At 46.7% G+C, this 23,357-nt stretch overlaps 2 protein-coding genes across 12 annotated transcripts in view; one reads left to right on the top strand and one right to left on the bottom strand.

Moving 5' to 3' along the window:
- Window positions 1-13,425, top strand: part of P2RX7 (purinergic receptor P2X 7) — a 100,077-nt gene extending 86,652 nt beyond the window's left edge. Inside the window, exon 14 of the transcript XR_011338653.1 lies at window positions 13,413-13,425. The gene's annotated coding sequence lies outside the window, so the exon portion shown is untranslated. The remainder of the gene's footprint in view (window positions 1-13,412) is intronic.
- KDM2B (lysine demethylase 2B) overlaps window positions 1-23,357 on the bottom strand; it is a 115,307-nt gene that overhangs the window by 13,278 nt on the left and 78,672 nt on the right. For 9 of the 11 annotated variants that reach the window (XM_069870951.1, XM_069870947.1, XM_069870948.1 and 6 more), the window contains 2 exons: window positions 4,100-4,324; window positions 362-505 (listed from right to left, as the gene is read on the bottom strand). In XM_069870951.1, coding sequence (XP_069727052.1) covers window positions 362-505; window positions 4,100-4,324 — 369 coding nt within the window. The remainder of the gene's footprint in view (window positions 1-361; window positions 506-4,099; window positions 4,325-23,357) is intronic. The other 2 variants (XM_069870953.1, XM_069870954.1) reach the window with 1 other exon arrangement.

Here is a 23,357-nt window from a genome sequence, read left to right as displayed (position 1 = left end):
TGCACTCTTGAGCTTCCTGTCCCAAGTGAAACTCCCCACTTCCTTAAAGAGGAGGCAGAAAAGAAAGAAGGAAAAACAAAACAAGAAACACCCCACAGGACATTTGCATGCACACACATTCTGGAGGCTCTCCAAAGCAAGAGTCTCTGCTCACAGGGGATGCTGTTACATCAAAGGGTCCCCACCTGCCAGGGCTGTGTGCGCCACGGCCTCACCCTGCTCCTCACACCAACTCTTGGCTCGCTTAAGTTTCCAAAGATGAAAACGTGAAAGCTTTCTCGTTTCTCTGCAACTACTTTTACATTAAGGTGAAAACCAATCCAGTTTTTGTTTCCAACACATTTCACATCCTTCTACCCACCTTAAGGCATCCTGGGTGTATGATTTCATTACAAATGGAGCATTCCATTAGCATGAGATTAAACTTGCTCTCCTCCTCTTCCACAGTGTCCTCTTTCCCAGCTTCTCCACACACCAGACACACAGCAGTATGAGGCAACACCGGCTGTTTACACATATCAGAAAGAAGTCTTGGTCAGGACACGGGAGACATATGGAAACAGAAGAACTCAATGTGCATTTACAGCATCCTCATTTCAAAGAGGAGAAAAATGGGGATTAGTTGTGCAAAATGCTGAAAGCTCCAGCCCAGCAGAGCAACAGAGGCAAGAAAAACTGGTAACAATTAGGGCTGAGTACTCAGACCAAGCATCACAGGACATTTTTCATGGCATGAAGTGCCCTCCCTGTAGCAACACAGAATCATGAGGCATCCCAGGGATGAATGAAAATGCGTTTTTGTGGATCCCTTGACTCTGTGAGCTGACACAGACATTGGCATGCAAGTCACTTCACCAGCATACAATGGGAGTGAAAAGAAGAAACCTAGAACATCACTATTCACATCCATTAAGCTCCACAATCCGACTTGCAATTTGGCAGCTCCCCTATTTTAGAAGCAAGGCAGGCAGATGTTATGGACCCAATCCAGGTCTCATAGCAAGCCCACAACAGAACCATGAACACAGACAACCTGACAGACAACCTATTACCCAGGGCTCTGCTCCCAACCTGAGCATTGCAAAAAGCCCCGCACAGACACTTTAAAAAAGCATTCCTCACCTGGAAGTATCACAAGTGAGAAGCACACTGATTTTTCTCTGTCCTTTGCCGAGGCAGAAAGGTAACTACAGAATCTCACACATCTGTCACCCATGTCAAAGCACTGAATGCCAGTCTAATTAAAAAGCCACCTTTGCGCTAATGAGGAACAAACTTCTGGTTTGCAGCAATAAAACATAAGCTTCATTACAAGAAAGAAAAGGAAGATCCTTACAAGAACTTGGCAGGAATGTGAAATTCAATCGATTAGGTTGCAAGTCCTTAACTAGTAAGCAGCCAGAGATGTGGCTTTTCACAGCAAGGACCTCTTGTAGATGGAGCGAATAAAATCCATGAACAGATTCTTGCACACCAAACCTGTGGAGCAACAGCACATTCCTCACCAAGTTTTAGGTTGGGAAAAATCTAGCTATAGCAGGACATTACAGAGTACAGCGTGCTGCCCTGCACACCAACAGCCGATACACAGCTACGGCAACACTTTCCTGCTTCCTCACATCAGTACTTACTCACACTCTGTTTTAAAAACATTTTGCAAATGCTATTTAATTCCTACCCTCCCTTCCAAGCACAGAATAGGAATGCCCAGGATCCCATTCCATCTGCAGGTAAAGCAGAGAAAAGTTAAGCTGTCCAAAGCTCTGTCCACTTGTTCTGTCTTATCTCTCACACAGAAGTATTTATATCCACACACGCAAGAACAAACATCTCAGAAGTGCGATTCGTCTCGCTGGGAGAAAGGGCATCTAGGGAAATCTCCTCTGTGCCCCAACCAGCCCTGTCCCACTGATGGGATGGAACAGCAGCCACGCTGTCACAACTCATCCTCCCGGCACAGAGCCCCACACTCCCCTCACACCTATTCAATGCAGCATAAAGTGTCCTAGGCACTCCTGTTTCCTTTCTTTATTGAACTAGTGATGCAGAGGCGTTTCCTGTTCTCTGAATGGCTGTAGAGGCTCTCTTAAGGCTTCTGAGTTTAATGAAAGTCTGTATCGAGCTAATATCATCAGTGTTAGTAAGCAGAGGAAATCACAATCCCAGAACCATCAGGATCACCACGTGCACAGAGCCTTGCTTGGGCGTTCTGCGCTTTTTTTTGGCTGGAAGCTGTGGGATAGGTATCAGGTACCACAATATATTGTCACTGCAATTGTTAGAGAACATAATGAACGAGTAAAGGCAGGAGGATTGCTTACAGAAATGCAAAGCGTCCTTAAAAGCTGTAACAGTTCAACTTGCTAATTTTCTATGCTTCTGCTGCTCTAATACTCCTGCTGTTTACACTATGGGAACCTATCAGGGGCAGAGATGTCTTCTTCAGCGCACATAAGGGCGGGACAAGGAATCAAAGTACCCCAGCAACCAGGCCCTGGGCTCCAACTACAGCTTCTGGAAACAAAACTGCAGATACCAAGAAGAAAAACCCTTATTCCTTAGAAGATCGGGGATGAGAGGATGACTACACTCAGCCAAAAGAGAACTCAGCTCATCTCCAAAAGGCTCAGCCTGTGTACCAAGAGTCAAACAGCTTAGTATCAAAGTTTCCTTCATCAGTCAGGACAAGAAAGCACACTGCAGCCCTGATTTAATCCTTCTTCTAAAAAGGCAGCACGATTCCACTATTTCTTCCCCTTGGAGAATAATAAATTCTTCATCCATGCTGTTCAATTCATGCCACACTCCAGGAAATCAAGTGTTCAAAGAAAAAGACACTTGAGCTGCAAAAGCACTCTGCAGAAAGGTAGACATTCTATGTGCTTTACTGAAAGATCCAGCAGAGCTGAATCCAATCTGCTATGTCAAGAACAGCGCGTGGCTTAGAACAGGACACAGAGTGAGCTACCAGGAGCAGCTCCTGGAAACCTTAAGTGCTTATTAGTTTTTTTTTATCAGTGTCAGACCGAGCCATTTAATGCCTCCACTTCAGTTGCCTCGTCAGAATTAACAAAAAAACCCAAACCAAACTAAAACAAAAGAAACTGTAACAAGAGTTTGAGAGAGATCAGTATGGACCGGGCGATACCTCAGTTATGAGCAAACAACATTCCATTCCTTACAAAAAAACCCCAAAACAACAACTGAAAACCAAACCCTTAACAACAGCATCAACGAGACCTTCTAAAACATTAAGAGAAAAGCTAAAGCTAGTTTTCACCCCTGGAAAGGAGCACTGTGGACATGAGAGCTGTGGAGAAGCTCCATGACAGTCAGCATGAAAGCAACAGATTCAAGAGGTGCTTAGACAACTTAATAGAAGATTAATCTGTCAATATTTGTTAAATATAAAGCTGTCACTTATGACTCAAGTAGTTTCTAGGCAATGTATCACAGTAGCCCAGGAATCTGTCTGACTGATTCCCGGTTCTGATGCTCATTCCCTGTCAGACATTTCCAGTCCCTGCAGAAGACAAGACCCTAGCTTGAAGGCTTTGTCTCATTTGGATCAGATCCCTCCTATTTGCCTAGGTAATAGCAAACACACTGAAATTCACATTTCAGGTAGACTGGGGTCAGAGTCACCAATGCCAACATTCTTGGAGGATGCCAGTCAAATATTTCTCCATCTCTTAAGTGGGTTAAGTAGTTAAGACGGTAAATACAGCTTCAAGGCAGTTATTCTCAGGAAATTCAGAGGTCCAAGTCAAACAGGCCTCTTTTCCCTTTGAATCAGAACTTTCCGCTCTTCCCCTTCTCCACCACATCCCACAATTTCAGAGCGAATTGAGTGCCAGTTTCTGGTGTACTGATAATCTCCGCATCTGCCTTCTATATTACAAAAGCCATACTACTGAATTTTATGAGTTTCCTTTGTGGTGGGACAGAAAGTGACGGTAAAAGCAAGTCTGAACGGAGAAGGCACGGGTTATACTGCTCTGCCTGATGCACTTCAGAGACTACTTAGAGCAGTTCTCAGTCCAGGAGACACAGACAGAAAAAATAAATCCAAAGGAGCTGTAGTAAAGGGTGCACTTACTGCGATACACTGCCTCATAATGCAGGACTGTTTCATCCTGCCAGGTCCCCCAAATTTCTTCATGTCTTTGCAGAAGTGACACTCGCCGCACTCTGTCCGCAGACACGCTTCGCACTTGCGGCATCGCGTCCTCCTCCGGCGTGCTCCAGCGGTTGTCCGATTAGAGGCGAGCTTGACCGCAGAAGCAGTGCCCAGTTTCCCTTTGGGCCGCCCAACTGCCCTGTTCTGAAAGAGCCAGACACACAAGGTTAGTCTACACGACAGAACTTCCTTGGACAGGACTTGTATCCATCTTAGACGTAAAACTGACAGATGCCTCGGAATTATACACAGATGGGGAATACTCAGCAGATGCAGACAATCACTCTTAGAGCTAAAGGAGTTCCATTACCTTTTGAGGAAAATATGCTTTGTACAAAGACAAAGAAACCAAGGCATAAGTGAGAGATCCCAAGCCTAGAGCAAGCCTGCTTCAAAAGAAGGCTCAGAGAATCAATTTGTGCACAGTTCAATGCAAGACCAAGTCCCAGGTGATGTGCTTAGCTTAGGTCAAGATACGATCTGTGCCACTGCTGAGCTCTGGGCTAGGGAACTCCTAGGACTGTGCTCAGGTTAAGCCAGGTTTACTTTCTTTCACTGGAAGTGGAAGAATCCAAGGAGGCAGCAAAAGCAATTTTCAGGCTAGGTACAGCAGAGAAATATTCAGCAGCAATGGCTCAAGCCACAGTGATCTCCCTAAAAAAACATGAGAGCACCAACTACTGCCAAGTGGTAAAGTAGGAAATAAACCACAAATACTACAAAACCCTTGCAGAGTAGCTCCCCTCGTATCCAATGCAAGCAAGTGCTCAAAAATAGACTGCTACCTGATGCTGTGTGAAGGCTAAAAAGGGCATCCCCAGGACTAGATTTCAACGACCTTTAAGACAGAAGCTAGAGGAGCATAAAAAGATTTTAAATGATTAGGTTAACGTCAACATATTCACTCTGGTATCTAAATTTCATGTTCTCATCAGAAACTCCTGGCTAAGCACAAGAACTTACAGCTCAATCCAAACATCACTAAACATCATGTAATCGTACGGGGCTAGTTACATGAGAAGTGGCTTGGCCGATTCTAACCACCGACTGCTTTCTCCATGAAGATGATGGTAACAGCGCTCCAAAGCTCACCTGGTTCAGCACTTACACTATTTTTCCACTTCCTGCATGTGACCAACAGGGCAGCCAGTTTCACTTTCTGCTCCTGCTGAATTCTGGGCAATCACCAGGGCAGGGAGAGGTTGGCTATAGAAAGCCACACACAATTTCCACTGGAGGTTTTTAAAAAAAGGGCATGGGTACATCCTACTTGGTACTATAAAAACTTCCTGAAGTGTCCTACTGCACAACCCTGAAGAAAAGCCACATTGCCAAGCATTTGATCTTCCTCCCAGCTGACTTAGTCAAGTTCCAATGACTCTTAAGGTGCAGAACAACAACAATATTTCTGCAATCTCTATCCCAGGAACCTCTGTGCCAAGAGAGCAGAGGAACCAGAAGCCAGACCTCTGACCTCTCTCACCCACTGACCTACTATCATACCTAAGGTGGGAGAAAACATGGCTCAGAGGATGATACATCACAAATTTCAAATTTCAGTAGGTTTTCGTTTTGCTGGCAGGCTGAATGGCTCAGTGCTGTGTGAACAGACCAGCGCAGCTTCCTTCCCATCAGTAACCACACCAGACACCTGGATTTTGGATCGATTTCAGATGCTCTAAAGAATAAATATTTACCATTTAGACCAAGTTTTCAGCCTCTCAAGGATAAAGTCAGCTCTGCCAGGACTGGCTTAGACACAACCTAGATAAGAGGCCATTTCCTTCCACTCCTCTGGTCTCTCTGTTAGACTCTGCTTCCGCTTCCAAGGGCTGGATATCTCTGGGAACAAGTCAAACCAAAATATGCACAACAACCCAGGCAGCTCCCTTTGCCAACAGCACATGGAAGATCCTGCGCCGAGCATCCAACCCCTTCCCACTATGTTTGAATACGATTGATTTTTTTTAACAAGGCAAGCAACAAGTTACGCCACCAACAGAACGATCTTTTTAAAATGCAATCTCTTTCAAGGAAAAATCAAACTCGGTACATTTCCAGCTATAAGACAACTCCTGATTCTGCCACAGGGACACGAGCCAAGTCCTAATTCTGAGAACAGTGTCTTAATCGCCTGGACACTGCACAGATGCAAGCAGTAAAAAGGCATCACTTCAACACAGAATCCGAGAATCCTAAAAAGAGGCAGGAAGGTGAAGGTTCAAAACCAAGCCTGAAGCCAGATGACACCAAGCGACTCGTATTTCCTTACAAATCACCACTGCACAGCAGACAGCACAGATGCAAACCTCTGATCTCACCGTACGTATAATTTCTTACCTACCCAGACCTCTTCACTGCTCATTAGGAAAACCAAGGAATTGTACTAGCTGGGTTTGCACTAATTTACCAACCAACCAATCCTCAATCCAAGCCACGTTTTCACTCCAGGATGTCGCAGCCAGCAAGGCTAGAGAGGCCTTGCAGGAATTCCCACTAGTATCTAGTTTCAAGGGGCTCCAAAGTGGTCGCTTAAAAACCTCCACAGAAGAAAATCTGGCCTGTGGATTGCTATCCCAGAAAGGGGCTGGGATTCAAGGGGGTAGAAGGAGCCTCCAACATCACTTGGGGTTTATTTAGCACATGGCAGCCAGCCATAAATTCCAGGTCGATGTTAGTGAAGAGATGCTGCAGAATTTCCAGCACAGACTGCAGTTTTACAACGTACCAGCCCTGGTAGCAAAACTAGGTAAAGATTTCCTTCCCAGGTCCTGTTCCCATCTCTGGACAGCAGTTCCCAGCCTCTTAGCACAACTCTGCAGAGCTGTCTTGAGAATAATGGGCAAGAGCCAGGGGCCAACAGGATTCCTTAACCTGGGTTTACCACAGGGGCCAGCAAACAGCAGTTCTGTGGCATCAGGCTCAGGACCAGGTGACACGCTGAGCCCTAAATTAGGTTCTGGATGGGTACAGCCTCCTACTTGTGTCTCAGATCCTATCATCCCCTTTCCCAAGAAGTTGAGCAGAGACTCTTGAACCCAACCTGTGCCTGCTGACTGTAGTCCCCAGCAGCCACATCTGAGAACTATCAAGAAAATAAAGATTATACCAAACCTGAAAAGTTTTCTTCTTAATTCTTACAACAAAAAAACAGGGAGCTGAAACGGAGCCTGCCCAAAATACTACCCCCAGCAGTCCCCTAACGTTCTCCAGCACTGTCACAGAAACTGTGTCCATACTTCTCTGGCCACAGCAAGTCTACAAAAGCCAGATAGGAGGATGCTGAAGTGATGGCAACTACTCTCCCAAGCTCCTAATGAACGCTGTACAAGCAGCTGCTGAAACATATTAGGTTTAATATACTAAATACCTACCCCTATTACACTGAAACCTAGGAGTTGGCTCTTCTGCAAGTGGCGTTCACCTGGCATGGGTCTTACTCCACCTCTCAGCCTCAGCGATCTGCTGGAACGGCTGCCAACGGCACTGCACCGTTTATTTCAGACTCAACATCTCCAAAAAAAAAAAAAAATCCAGGACACACAGTGTCCTTCTGAAGGGCTTATCACGCGGCCAGCTCAGTGAGACCCTGAAGCACTCCACTCTCTAACCAAGTACCATCTAAACAGCTTTTGTAGCCACTGTGTAAATCTCTCCAAGACATCTTATACGCGTAGTGTTCACTGCTTCAGGGTGCTGCGCCACAAATAGATCCCTTGCATTTGCAGGACAAGACTGATTTCTCTAACACGTAGACAGATTCTGATTACTCAGATTTGCTGTAGTTTGGCTAAGTCCACACAACTATCTTGACATCTAAAGATGAGGACACAGGACATCCTGGATGTCAGTCCTGTGCTTAGACCTTTACACGTCCCAATACAATGGCTTTAACAGAATTAAAAAAGCCAAATTTAATTACCAAATTAAAAAAAGCCACTTCCCGTAGCTCTAGAGGTGCATTTTTCAATTCAAACAGGGTGGAAGCTCTGGAGGACCAGGCTCCCTGCTTGCTGCTCAAGGCCAGTGAGCAGCACTGTCCTCTGATGCTCCAGGAACACGTCCCTCTCCCAGGCCCACAGGCACACAGTTTTGGCCTTCCTGCTAAGATAACCAGTCAAAGTGACAATTGCAAGCAGTGGTGGCGACCAGCACCACAAATGTTACGATTGATCAAAGTCACTTTACCAGAGGGCTCCAAAACTGATTAAATCCATGTTAACCTCAAAATACGGGACCCAGAATTACACTGCCTGGCAGCCTCTTACACGCACGCTGTCTTGCATTAGGTAACCACAACCGAGCCAAGAGTTGTTCAGCATTTAATCTTCCAACATCTTGCAAACCTTACGTCTCTTCAGCAATTAAAAGAAATCCTTGTCAAGGAAGAACTTAAGAGGAAGAAGGAAGAAAGCATAGGACGATGTGACTGCAAGAGTTCAGCAGGGATGAGGAAGAAGTTAGTTTATGACAGCAAAAATCACACGGAAGCCATCGTTAAATGCTGTATTAACTGAAGGGCACAAGCCAACATCACTGATCTAACATGTCTGACCAAAGCGTATCTGCCCACGTGTCTGAACACCAGGAGAGCTGTTTTCCTCTAGCAGTATGGTCTGCAAGAGTCACATCACCTCTCATCACCACAGGCTCCTGCCAGGATAGAGATACCCTGCAAGGTAAGTCCAGGGAAGGGAAGACAGAGGAACATTTTCAAGCCCAGCCACTCCCAAACAGGATTAAGCCTCTCCAGATGATCATGGTTATCATCTCTTCCAATTCCTACCTACAAACTTTCTCATCCTCTCCGGCAACAAGGGATGTAGCTCCTAGTGACCACTGTGAGGTGACCACACAGAGCTCCACTACGGAATCAACAGATCAATTTCCCACAAGTAAATAGAAAAGTTTATACCTTGTGGGTTCATCTGGGCATTAGTGACACTCCAGCAGCTTTCCTGCCAGCACAGCTATGTTGTTTAGGGTGTGATAAACAGGCGTGTCAGTGCCAATGCAAGTGCCTCTGTTTATTCTCCTCTGGTGGTAAGGAGGTAGAAGTTAGGCCTGGAGAGTGGAATAAGATATATTGGCAAAAATATGCTTTTGTAGATAAGCTGCATCCAAAGTAGGAGCACTTAAAAAGAGACACCAGTAAGTTACACAGACTTGAGGCACCTTGTGCAAATGTAGCTTTTCTCCTTACCAACACTTCAGGACATATCCCCTTACCCGACTGAGGAGCAGTTTTCTCAGCCTGTAGGGATGTGTCACAGCCAGAGATTGATTTTCTTCCTATTCCGAGCAACCCAGCAAGGCTGCGCCTGTAGCAGGGTCCTGCCCTCCCCATGGCAGCACCAGGCAGGACACACACCCTGGCACCCACGTGCTCCCAAAGCCCTGCTGCTGCTGGCAACTACTGCAAGCCCAGTAAATCCTATCCACTCTCACACCGAGAAACCCGACAGTCTTTTTGCCTTCCTAGTTTAGACTGGAAAAAGAGGAAAGGCCGAGGGTGGAAGTCGGAAGAAAGTCTGAGTGACGAAACCTGCAGTTCTACCCAGGCACTGAAGTTGTTGTTCAGCCACACCTGGAGAGCTGGAGCCTTCCACCCAACACACACCAGGGACTATCGCCATAGAAAAGCTACACGATACTGATTTGCCACATCCCACAGAAAAACAGAGCACCCACGCAAAAATACCGTTGGGTCCACGTGAGGGTTTCTGCCAGCGGAACAATCCTGAACAGAAAGAATAAAATACTCCATACATCTTCACTACACAGGACACAGCGCAGTGATTTAGGATTAGACCAAGCCTTCTAAGAAAACTCACAAGAAGGATCTCCGTGTTCTTGCATTAATTAATATATAAAAACACCATCGAGTCTCGGGTTTTAGAAGAGCTGAAGAATCCCAGAACACAACCAACTTTCCAAATCCACCCAGCAAGAATGACTGCGTCCAGTAGCGATTTCACAGCTGGTACAGTACAGCTCCCCAAACCATGAGCTCTTCTAAAAAAGCCTCTGATAATCACCCCAAAACACAGCAGCAAATGGAAAAGGCCTGGTGTTCAAGACACAGATCAAGACAAGTGGGTTGGGACATTTTAAGTTCCAGGTTTGGAGCCAAGAATCTCATAGAGCAGCAGCACAGGCCTGGATGTTCACATAACCTGCAGAATTAAGGAAAGGCTTCCTAAGGTCCCGGCTGAGGTCCTTGCGGTGACACCGCACCCGGCCAGCGCAGCCGCTAACATCTCTCCTAAAGTTTTCACGTTGGATCTGAAATCCCTAGGGAGCACCCAAAGCACCACATCGCCATCACCACCACCGCTGCCCGTCCAGACTCCTTCAGCCCCTCTTTCTTGGTGCAATTATGAAGGAAAACGTAGCAAAGTTATTAGAAACGAGACGCATTTGGAACCTCAGCAGCCAGCCTACACACACAAATTGTCTCCAAAATCAAATTGTTAGGTTATTTTAAAGAGCGAAACACCTGAAGTTATGAACAAAACTATCAAGTTTACGTTTAAATTGCACGCACATGTTTAGTTCCATTCCTGATGCATTTTTAATTGCTTAGGTGGTGTTCAGAGAATAAAAGACTGTTTAGAGAGTAAAACGTGCAATCTAGAACACATGTTCTGGATTATTTTTCACAGATTACTTCATAAATTTAAAAAGTTTATTCTCCTTCCCCCACAGGGATAAAAACCCAACCACCTTCAGAGAATAAAGCCCACAAGTATTAATGAAAGTTTTCTTTCCATGTCAGCAGGCAGCCCCCTCCACCGCACAGCCCTGGGAACGCAAAGGAGGGCTTGGCTGTAGATGGAGAGAACCAGGCTCAGCATCAGCCTCAAGTCCTGCAGCCCCATGGGCTGTTCTCGAGGGGTGGGAGCAGGGAAAGGTCTGGGAAGGAGGGGAGGCAGGAGAGGGGAGGGGATGGAAGGGAGGTTGGAGGGGAGGCTGGGGAGAGGGACTGGAAAGGAGACACAAGAGAAGGCAGGAGGGGGCAAGAGAGGGGAGGCTAGAATGGGGAGGGAATGGAAAGGAGGTTGGGGAGAGGGACTGGAGAGGAGATAGGAGAGAGGGAGCAGGAGGGAAGGAGGACGGGGGCAAGAGAAGGGAGGCTGGAGGGGAGCTGGAGAGAGGGACTGGAGAGAGGGACTGGTGGGGAGGTTGGAGAGAGGGACTGGAGAGGAGATAGGAGAGAGGGAGCAGGAGGGAAGGAGGAGGGGGGCAAGAGAGGGGAGGCTGGAGGGGAGCTGGAGAGAGGGACTGGAGAGAGGGAGCAAGAGGGGAGGCTAGAAAGAGGAGGCTGGAAGGGAGTAGGAGAGAGGGACTGGAGAGAGGGACTGGAGAGAAAGAGCAGGAGGGGAGGCTAGAAAGGGGAGGCTGGAAGGGAGTTGGAGAGAGGGACTGGAGAGAGGGAGCAAGAGGGGAGGCTGGAAAGAGGAGGCTGGAGGGGAGCTGGAGAGAGAGACCGGAGGGGAGGTTGGAGAGAGGGGCCGGAGGGGAGGTTGGAGGGGAAGCTGGGGGGAGGGACTGAAGAGAGGGGGCAGGAGAGGGGCTAACAATCGCATCGCGGAGCCCCGGGGGTGCCGAGCCCGAGCCGCTCCCCTCCCGCCGCCCCCGAGCCCACATTGTTCCCCGCTCCTCCTCCTCCCTCTCCCTCCCTCCCTCCCTTCCTGCCGCAAACTTCGCCGCCCGCCCCGGACCTGCTCGGGCTCGGGCCCCGCCTCGGGCCGCGGCCCCGGCTCGGGCTCGGACTCGTACTCCTCCTCGTCGGCGCTCGCGGCCATGGCCACGGCTCATGGTGGGCCCGGGCGGAGCCGCGCTGACATGGCTGGAGCGGCGCTGCCGGCGGAGCCCCGCGCCCCGCGCGCACACACACACATGCAGCAGCGGCGGCGGCGGCGGGAGGAGGAGGAGGAGGAGGAGGAGGAGGAGGAGGAGGAGGAGGAGGAGGAGGAGGAAGGGGGGGGCCGTGCATATTCATGCCAGGCAGCCAGGAAGGGGCTGGCCCTGCCGGCGCGGCCAATCGCGTCCCGCTCGCACAAAGCCGGCCTGCGGGGACAGCGCGGGGCCGAGGGGGCCGCGCCGGCCCCGCTGCCACCGCACACCCCCCCCCCCCCCCAACCCCGGCCCCGCATCGCCCCCCCCGGAGCAGCCCCCGCCCCGCATCGCCCCCATCCATCCCAGCCCCGCATCAGCCCCGCCCCGCATCGCCGCCCCCCCCCCCCCCCCCCCCCGGGAGCTGCACGGGCTGCGAGACAAAGGAGCCGGCACAGACAGACAGACAGACAGACAGACACCCGGCCCGACGAGAGCGGGGAGCCCCCGCCCCGAGGCACCCGGCAAAGTTGGGGATCTCAGAGATGCCCTTGGTGCTGCTGCGGGGGGAGAGGGGACACGGCAGCACACGGTGATAGGACAGGATGGGGACACGGCGATGGGACACGACGGGACAAGAGGATGGGATGTGACAATGGAGACACAATATAGAATCACAGAATCACCAGGCTGGAAAAGACCCACCGGATCATCGAGTCCAACCATTCCCATCAATCACTAACCCATGTCCCTCAGCTCCTCGTCCACCCGTCCCTTAAACCCCTCCAGGGAAGGGGACTCAACCACCTCCCTGGGCAGCCTCTGCCAGGGACCAATGACCTTTCCATGAAAAATTTTTTCTAATATCCAGCCTGAACCTCCCCTGGTGGAGCTTGAGGCCCTTCCCTCTCGTCCTGTCCCCTGTCCCTTGGGAGAAGAGCCCAGCTCCCTCCTCTCCACAACCTCCTTTCAGGGAGTTGTAGAGAGCAATGAGGTCTCCCCTCAGCCTCCTCTCCTCCAGGCTAAACAATCCTCAGCAGCTCCTTGTAAGAACTGTAAATGTCTAGTAAGTAATGCCGCATGCGTTCTTGTGACCACCATATAGGCTGATTCAAGAACCCTCTTGGGTTAAAACTAACTTAATCGAATATGTACTTAGTTTGGATCAGCCTTCCTTTCTGCTTCAAAACAGCCTGCATGTGGGACAGGATAGGACACGATGATAGGACAGGATGGGGGGACACGATGATGGGACACGACAGGACACGATGATGGGACATGATAGGACACGATGACGGGGGACACAATGATGGGACACGATGATGGGACATGATAGGACACGATGACGGGGGACACAATGATGGGACACGATGATGGGACATGATAGGACAAGATGATAGGATAGGATGGGGGACATGATGATGGGACACGATGATGGGACATGATAGGATACGATGATAGGATGGGGGACACGAAGATGGGACACAACAGCACACAATGATAGGATGGGGGACATGATGTTGGGACACAACGATGCAACATGATAGGACGTGATGGGGGACACGATGATGAGACATGCTGACAGGACACAACAATGGGGGACATGATATGGGACACAATAGGACATGGTGATGAAACATGGCAATGGAATATGATGATGGGGGACACAATGATGAGACACAACGAGGGGCACAACGACAGGACACAAGGCAATCCCAGCTTCCCTCACACTGCTCCCCATGCAGGCACCCCCCCCTTTATTTTTTTTGCTCGCTCCCAAGGAACCATTTCCATCCCAGCTCTAAGCATCCCGACCCACTGCTGGGGGCTTCTAATAAAATATCCTCCCTGCAGTAGGGAATGTTACACATTGTCCCTGTTCTGGATCCGAAGGTCACAGCAGGGCCAGCACCTGAACACAGACGCTGCCTTTACCCTCGAGAGCTCACAGCTGAGGGTCAAGACACGCTGGCCTGAATCTGAGTGCTAGGAACTGAATTTCCCATTGCATTTATGGGCCTGCTTTCAGGGGAAATCCCTATTCCACTCAAGTTGTTAGGATTTTGCCTCTGGCTCCTACACCCACGACACAGAATTAAACATGAGATTAAATATTTGCATGTGCTGAGCAACCAAGAAGCCATAAAGCAGCACGGCTCCTGGTCCTTGCATCAGGATTTGCACCAAACTAGTTTCAGCTCCATTCCCTGGTCTGAAGGACCACGCAGCTGCACAACCACTTTGGGTAGCCCAGGAGAAGAGGCAGCAACAGGCAGGAGTGGGCACAGCAGCTACTTGTGACACCATGATCTACGCACAGCCTGCTTGCTCAGGTTTAAGTAACAAAACACAGCCAAACATTAAACACATTTACAGCCAACTGCTGATAAAGCCAAGTGAATCACGTAATTATGCCCTTTCCTTATTTTGACTACCTTAAATATCCATTTCTTGTTTGTACTTCTGTCCTCTCGCCCACTCAAGCTCAGATCATGGGTGTGATGGTGTTCTCCCAGACCTGCTCGCAAAGAGCAAAGCATGTGCTTGCAGCTCTCCAGAATAGGATCGGGTGGTTCAGCCCGTCTCTCCTCAGGTTTCTCTCTTCCCCCATTGTGTTCCTACACAACCGAGAGCAGGAGCAGATGAAAGCCGAGGCACGAAAGGCATGCGCCTAAGGCCTTGGCTTTCGGAATCACAAGGTAATACCAGAACCCAGCGCTTTCCAGAGGAGAGAGGAAGGGGGGGATGCATGTCTCACGACAGGCCTACAAAGGAGACCTTTAAACTAGGAAGCAAGGATAACTGACACGATTGCGGCACTGTTTGTTGTTCAATTATAAAGTTGGCCTCCAGCAGAAGCAGGAGAACAGATGACTTCCAGAAGGAAGACGCCTGGTCCCACACCTGCCCGTGGGCAGACCAAGTCTCCACTCGTCCGTGCTGGTTCCAGGCGAGGTTCCGCGTAACCTAGGCTCACGCTTGTTCCCCCCTCCAGCCTTTTAGCTCCATAATCCAGACAAGAATAAAAAATGACTTGTGACACCCCCCCAAGGACAACCCACCAGTCCCACCACAGCAAAATGTCATTCACAGCGAATTAAATCATGACGTAGATCACCCTATTCCTCTCATCGACGTAGATCATCCTATTCCTCTCATCTGCGACACATACTAGTGCTCCTGATCTTTGCCTACCTGGGCTGCAGGTCACCGAGCGTAACCCACACCCAATGTCCCTGTGCAGCCCTCCCTGCTCCCGTCTGCTGCCTAGAACACGATTGACAAACGAGCTCTAATTACGAGGCCTGCGTTCGGAGTGAAGACACACATGCCAAGATGATCTCGGAATGATTTCCAAATGCTAGGTACGTTTTGCCGAGCTGGCATTTTAAAAAATTGGATGGGATAGGAAATAAAATAGCAAATTGGGAATCAGTGGGGGGGAAACAACATAATAAAATAAACTTTTCTGATTATAATTGCTCTCCAAAAATCTCGTCTTGTACAAGAGCAACTAACTATCCAAAGAAATATTTAATCCGCAGGAAGAAGTATTAAGAGTGCATTTTCCAGCTCTATTCTTTCAGCTTGTCTACACTAGAGAATACTGAATTACGACAAATACTGAGCAACCCTTGCGTGAACAGAGCACATTTGCCTAGTCTGGTGCAGTTTACATCAGCTTAGAAAACAAAATAAACAGCACTGACCCTAGTCATGCCTATATTGTCATAACTGTGTCCATACTTCAGCTTTGCATGATATAATTCAGTAATAAATAACATCCTTAATTATACTGCTGAATAAACCTCAGTGAAAACTGCATGAAAACAGACAGTACCTTCTATTCCAAACTGTTGCTTTGATTGCACCTCACCTGAAGTCATATATAAGTCTCATCAATATCATAATCTTCTCCACAGAAACCAATTATGTTGTCACAAACTGAGACAATAACCTCAAGGGAAGAATAAACAGCAGGAGCAGATGAGTGCCGAAGAACCAGATCATGTTCTCATGCAAATATCCTTAAGCAGCAAAACCAAGATGAGGAGAGGAAGACTCCAACCCCTGCGCTGCACTCACTTGCTCCTGAGCATCTCTTGTACCAACTGATTTCAGCTGCTGCAACCAGTGCTGAACAGGAGCTGTGTTTTCAGATTAGAGTTTATGATGCTATGAAATAAAGTTTTTTATGTGGCACAAACACAGCTTTGATTTAACCTTCCCTTGAAACTTTTTATGCATCTTTATAGAATATTATATTTAGCTGGTATTATAAAAAAAAGTTTACATGGAAACAATTGGAAAAGAAAACCCAAAGTGATTTATACGCAAGTTTGAGATGTGATTCGAGCTGCTGCTGCTTTCTGGAGGCCAGCACATACATTTCTGAAAAGGAAACCCACTGAGATGTTTATGAACCATGATTCTTGACCTGTATCAGCATAAAAGAGATACCCAATAGCTTTCTAAGGTTCATTGTTTTGGTTTAAGTGTCCATTCGTGTGAAATATGATCTTAACTGCTGGGCCTGGGCAAATTTCATGGCACTTTTCTGAAGAGTTCTAGCCAATATTTCAGTCATACTCTCAGCACTAGCAGCGACATGCCGACAACCTAAATACCTGTCTAGTATCACAATCTTACTACTTCCTCCTTTTTTAATTTAATCTGAGCTATGACATAAGAGTAGTTATCAGATGCACTGAGTATCTATCACGGTCTCTTTAATAAACAGTCTGATTGATCAACCTTAGATCAAATAAAGTAACTCAAGATGAAATAATTCATTGATCGCTGCCCTCTACATACTTCCCACCACACATACTTTCCCTAATCAGTGTCCAGCACAGAAAACAGCAAAAGACAGGAGTCCAGCAAAGACAACAAGGGCTGTACAACTTAACCTCTTGAAGGCTGCCAACCATGGACTATTAAAGTGCAGTAGAGTAGCAGCATGTAAACCATCAAGAGCCCAGGCAGAACACGCTGGTAGTAACTCACTCACTCCTCTCTCATAAGCCTTAAAACATAAAACACCCCTCAAAAAATCCCAACTCCCTGCCAGCTTAAAAATAAAATAAATAAGACTGCAGAGTAGTGGAACATGGAGTTCATCTGCCACACAAGACATGGGGACTGCATCTTGGGAACCTACTGATACTGAGGTCATCTACCTTCACAGCATCAGATATGCGGAAACAGAAAGGCACTGAGAAATCCAAATAGTTCATGAGATCTGAGGCTCTGGAGTGAATCCAGAGAAGAGCAACGACCTGGTGAAGGGGCTGGAGAACAGGCCTTATGAGGAGCGGCTGAGAGAGCTGGGGGTGTTTAGCCTGGAGAAGAGGAGGCTGAGGGGAGACCTCATTGCTCTCTCCAAGTACCTGAAAGGAGGTTGTGGAGAGGAGGGAGCTGGGCTCTTCTCCCAAGTGACAGGGGACAGGACAAGAGGGAATGGCCTCAAGTTCCGCCAGGGGAGGTTTAGGCTGGACATTAGGAAAAAAATTTTCACAGAAAGGGTGATTGGGCCCTGGCAGAGGCTGCCCAGGGAGGGGGTTGAGTCATCTTCCCTGGAGGTGTTTAAGGGACGGGTGGACGAGGTGCTGAGGGACATGGGTTAGTGTTTGATAGGAATGGTTGGACTCGATGACCCGGTGGGTCTCTTCCAACCTGGTTATTCTATGATTCTATGAACTGCTCACTACAGGAAGAGCCATGGCATGACTGGGACTGTCCATTGGGAAATGAGGGAAATCCCATCACGCTTCCTTCTTCCACACATCCTTACACCACAGAATGTTCCTACAGTAGTTTGTGCTTCCAAGAGCCATGTTCTCTCACTGGATGCAAGAACCAGTGAAAGAGGCTCCTAAGAAGATAAGAAGTGACTGCCATGCTGTGGTGGAACATGCAAATGGATGTGTCTGCAAGCCAGAAGAGTGGATGAACCAGAATGAGTGGCTCAGTGCACTCTGACACAGAGCGCAGAATGCTCTACCGCAGTCTGTTGTGTGCAACATCAGGCCAGCGGCTTTAAAAATCTAGAGACCAAACCCAAACGTTTAGATGCAAACAACAAGTAAGCAAAGGAAGAGCTGAAGTACAGGTTTTCCTGGTGAGATCTCAGGTGCTCTGTTGTCACTTACAAACCTGACTTGGATTTGTAGGGAAGCATCCAGGACATAAACAACCTAAGCGTGCTAGACTAACTCTCAAAGTCGCCTTGCTTTTACCAGACTTTCTCCATTTCTTTTGTTAGATTTACTAAATTTCAAAAAGGAGAGCACTCCTGAACTCCTTCTGCCTGGTTTACTACTGCAGCAGAGTCCTGAAGTTGAAACAGACCTCATTTATATTCTCAGCAGACTTTAATTTCAGTGTGCTATGGAACTAAAAGGAAGGCATCTTCTCAGGGACAGAACATACAATTCAATTTTGCTTTGAAAAGTACACGCAGGAATAATGTCCATAATTGTGCAGCACGGACTGCGGAATGGCAAACGCCTTCCCCGCTGCTCTGCCAACGCGCTTCAATCCAGAAACAAAACTACTACATTTCGGATACGTAACTTGGAGCTTGAATGGTTTTAATGTCAGGGTGGGGGAAAGCACAAGGATGCCAGAACACTTAAACCAGGGTCAAACCTGAGCTTTTGTTTAGTTTTGTTGGCCAACTCAGGAATTAAGGTAGCGAAGCTCCTGGCGATAAAATTTGAGACCTGTCAACCCATTTCACATACGCTGAGAAAAAAAGGTCTTAAGATTAAAGTAGTTTTCATCAGCACTTTTACTGTCATGAAATAAAGAGAAAGCTGCTATCTTGAAAAATGGCAGTCAAGACCTAGTTGGGAAAAATTCACATTACTGAATATTCATGCACATTGCAGAAGAATGACAATGGGGAAGACGACATAAATCTTCTCATATGATACTTGAAGCACAAGAGTTTGAAAATAGAGATGTCTGTTCATTTTTTTCCAATCCGTTCAAATTTATACTCAGAGTCAAAACGGCTCTAATTTACCTGTTTGATGTATTAATCGCATAAAGGCATTGGTCAGATTTCAAAGCAAGTGACTGAGAGTTGATAAGAAGGGAAAATATTAAGTCAAAGATGGAAGATTAAGAAGGTGCTCATTCAAGTCCTTCCTATTTATAATTACTCCCTGAAGGGACACAATATTTCAAGTACAGCCTCTTGAGGTGAGAAATAATCTGTCAAGTCACCAGGCAAAGCTTTTAGAAAAATGCTGAGGCAACACGTAGAGAAGCATTTTGGGCACGTTGTGTGTGATACACATACAGCAAACCCTGAAACTCCTCTGGCCTGCATGGAGCTACCACAGAAATGAATTTGTCTTGAGGACTAAGGTTTGTAAGAGACTGAAGCAGTGCTCAGAAAAATAAACAAGTCGGGCAAGGAGCTCCTTCCTCAGCGGCGCTGCCCCAGGAAAGCAGACGCTTGACACAAACTCCCAGTAGTTCCAGCAGCTTCGCACAGTACCTGAAGAATTCTTTGGTTCTGGTGCATCAGGTTTTTTTCCTGCTCCCAAATGTATTTAGCAGGGAAAGGGCCTCGCTTTGTATGTGTACAGCTACTGTGGGAAGTCCCCTAAAAAAAAAAAATCCCCCTAACCTCAACTATGGGGTTTAGTATCGTAATGGATTTGTCAGCAGCCAGATCTGGGTTATTTTTCTGAATAAATTTCAGTGCTCTCCTACCACAGGGCAGCTACTGTCCCTGTAGCATAAGAGAATAGAAATTATAGAAATTATTTAAGTCACTTATTCTAATCACAAATCAAGACAGCAAAACCAAATTTAAATTGATTTCAATCCTAATTTTCTTTTGTACTTATTTTCTTGAAGATAAATTAGTTATTAGCATGTGATAACTACCAAGAAATGGCTGATTTGCAGTAGTTTATGAATAGTAGTTATGAATCAACAAAAAGGATTCACAATACAGACGTTTGTATATACAAATCTTCTTGCAGACTGTTGGCATTTAAAATTGTTGTTGACACCAAGCAGAGTTCAGGCAGTGCTGTGTGAGATCACTTCAAACACCTTTAAGCTGGTGCTTGGCAAGGACGAAAATGTGAGAGTTTAAACCCCCTTCTTGCTCCTGCACCACTTGGAATGACTGCTGCAAAACTTAACGTGATTCTCAAGCAGAAAAATACATCTTAAGCCATTTACATAGAATTATTTTGCTGTCTTTCTACCTTCTTTTTTTCCCCTTCCCGCATTTTCTCCTGCACTAGGACTCATTTTTTTCCTTTAACTCTTTACATGCTGTTTTTTTATTGTCAGTATTTGCTTCCTAATACATTTACATCCCCACAGGAAGTCCCCTGAAGGGATCTCCAAGGACTGGTCTGTCTCAGGGAACTTGGCAGAGTTTTCCTACTGCTACTATAAGGAATGTTGCTTTCCTGGTAGTAGCCCCTGGGCAGGTTCCTGAAACTGATGCTGTTTTGATGTTGTGCCATTCATACCTGCTCAGATCTGTTTCAGACACCACTCTGGTTAAAACACCAATTGCTGTAAGAGTACCTCGGTGCTCTTGCTGCTGCGGGAGGAGTCAGCCTCGCGATAGCTACGGCAGGAATTCTTAGTAAGCAAGCGATTAAAACTGGAAGTATCTGCTCAAAGGTTTTCAGGAACGTTCTTTGTCCACCGAGCACCTCTTCCCCCGAATTGAAAGAAAATCTGATGTAAAGCAATGCTCAACACTTCCAAAAAATCACACTGGTTTCCAGTGGAAGTTTACCAGAGTCTTGAATTTATGCTTCTGCCCCCCTTTCTGCACACATTCAAATTTATTGTGTTGACTTGATTCCGAGTCCATTTACTTACTATTTCTTAAGTTTGATCCAACGCACAGTGCTGTCTATATGCTCACAAAACTGGAGCTATGCATGAAGCAGCTCTGTTATTAAAAGCTGGTAGATCATCTTCCCTTCACCGCATTTTTAATACGAAAAATCACAAAAAGCAAAGAAAGATTCCTTGCTGGAAAACGGCAGCAGATACATGAATGCGCCAAAGGATCTATGGGCTCCAGATCTAGATAGGGGGACCAATACTGCTGCCTTTTATTATTCAAAATACAAGTTATTTCTAAGAATCTAGCACCCTTTTCATCACAGTTGTCTACTGTTTTTCTTGTATGCTGTTTAGTTCAAACTATGAACAATGATCAGAAATCTTATTTCCAGCCTAGATCTATTTATGGTATGTTTACACTCACTTGTTCTCATGCCAACATTGTCCATCAGCTTAAATAACTCTTCTCCTCCCCTGGTGTTTATACTCCATGAAGTACTTACACAACAATCATCTCCCCCTTCATCTCTGTTGTGCCGTGCTGAACAAGACACGTTCTTCTAGTCTCTGCTCTTAAACATCACATCTCAAATACTGTAGGTAGTTGTGGAATCCCATATCCACCCTCATCTCAAAACTACCTATAGTGGAACCGGAATAGAGTGAGAACAATGATCAAGCATAAGATAGTTTGTGTACCAGAAAAGACTGAATTTAACGCATGTTTTCCAGCTTAGGAGCAGGGAAGGGAGATTGAGAAGCAGTAAGAAGCTCTTAAAAAAATCACTGACAACACAGAGAAGGCGAACAGAGACCTCATTCAAATTTCTGAAAACGCACAAAGTGTATTTATGATATTAAAGGACAGATCTGAAACAACATAAGGAAGTATTTATCTGCCCAGAGCTTTATTAAACTGCAGGAGACACTGCCACAAAATGCTCTGAAGATCAAAAAGATCAACAGGTTCCACAAATTATTTGCTACATTTGCAGAATAAAAAAAATTTACAAGGGGACGCCGAACAGAAAAGATGAAGATAGAGTCTTCTAGCTTAACGGGAAAGATAAGCAAAGGAAAGATTGCTTTGTTCTTACAACTCTTCTCATAGCTGTGACTGGCCACCATCTGAAACACGACACTGCACACCCAGGACCGTCTGGGCTGACAGCGTATGACCGGCTCAACCTTTCCTCAATCATATTAATCAACCTCTTGCTCTGCCTCTCGCACAGGAGTTAATCCTTCTCTTTCAGGTATAGGGATGTCGCTGTAGAATTTTGCAAAAAGGTTTCTAGTAAAAATAACGGGGTAAAAAATAAACTGCTCTAAGACAGAACTCACTGATGATTGGAATCAGGTGCTGCCCACCGTAACAGGAAAGTAGAGTCAAAACCCTAGAAAGTCCCTTTCAACCCTGTGCCCACCCCCACCACCCTCCAACCCCAAAAATGACAGGAAAAATCAGTCTGAGAGATGCCTTCCCCCCCCTTTTTTTTTAATGGTTGCTTTTTCTTCCTGGTTCTCATGCACTGATACAGCTGGGAACACCATTTGTGTTGCCAATTGCAGGGAAGGTTGTTTTTTTACAAAAGAAAACCCCACATAATCCAATAAAAATTCCAGCTTGTGGCCTTTACTAATTAATAGTGCTTCTTTAAATACGAGTATCACCATTTCCTTATACTTGAAATATCTCCTCTAAAGCAACAGGTAAAAATTACATGGAAGGCATCAGAAAAACAGCCCCATATTGCAGCACAGTTAACCAGCTCCTGAAAAATGCCAGACTCCCAGCCAGACCCACATAGATTTGGACACTTGCTACCATTACAAATGCAGCGGCTTTAGGTTTGTGCCAGGTAAGAGAGTTGAGAATCTGGCTGAGAGTCTGCATTTCTATCTCTTCACAGAACCAGAGAGTCCAAGCATATTTTAGTTCTTTATAGCTTCTCTTCATAGACAACTAAAGATCTTTATCACAATCAAAACAGAAGGCACTGCCACGGAGCGTAATTGCATGCTACTACAGTTGACTGTTGTCTTCCAGAAATAGGAGATGCTTTGTAAAATGCATGGCTTTCTGCTTGGGCCACACTCTGAGCTCCTGAAATAAAATGCTAGCACTAATCCCAGGGCAGATAAAATAGAAACTCCGATACTGTAAGGCTGAGCAAACGTTGAGAGCGGGCTTCAAGATCTGGCTTGATAGCAGTGAGCTTTCTGCACCAGTGATAAGCGAGGTGTCGTGCTGCTCCCTTCTGAAACCACCCAGAAGTTCATGTCCTAGGGATGGGGAAGGACATAGTTTCTTACGGTTATTTCTCCTCTTCAGTCAGTTAAGAACTCAAACCCCCGAGGCAGCGTGCCCTATGGAGTTCTTCCTTTGTGATGGCAGATTGCCATTCAAAAAAAAAAACAACCCAGAGGTAACAGCACCGCACCAAGCAAGGACAACTCAGTTGCACAAGTCCCTGGCAAAGGAACAGGATTTACACAC

This window comes from Phaenicophaeus curvirostris, chromosome 17, assembly GCF_032191515.1.
Source record: "Phaenicophaeus curvirostris isolate KB17595 chromosome 17, BPBGC_Pcur_1.0, whole genome shotgun sequence".
In the NCBI taxonomy this organism is placed as follows: Eukaryota; Metazoa; Chordata; class Aves; order Cuculiformes; family Cuculidae; genus Phaenicophaeus; species Phaenicophaeus curvirostris.
Note: the sequence above shows the minus strand (reverse complement) of the source record. Positions and strands in the feature narration are given on the sequence as shown.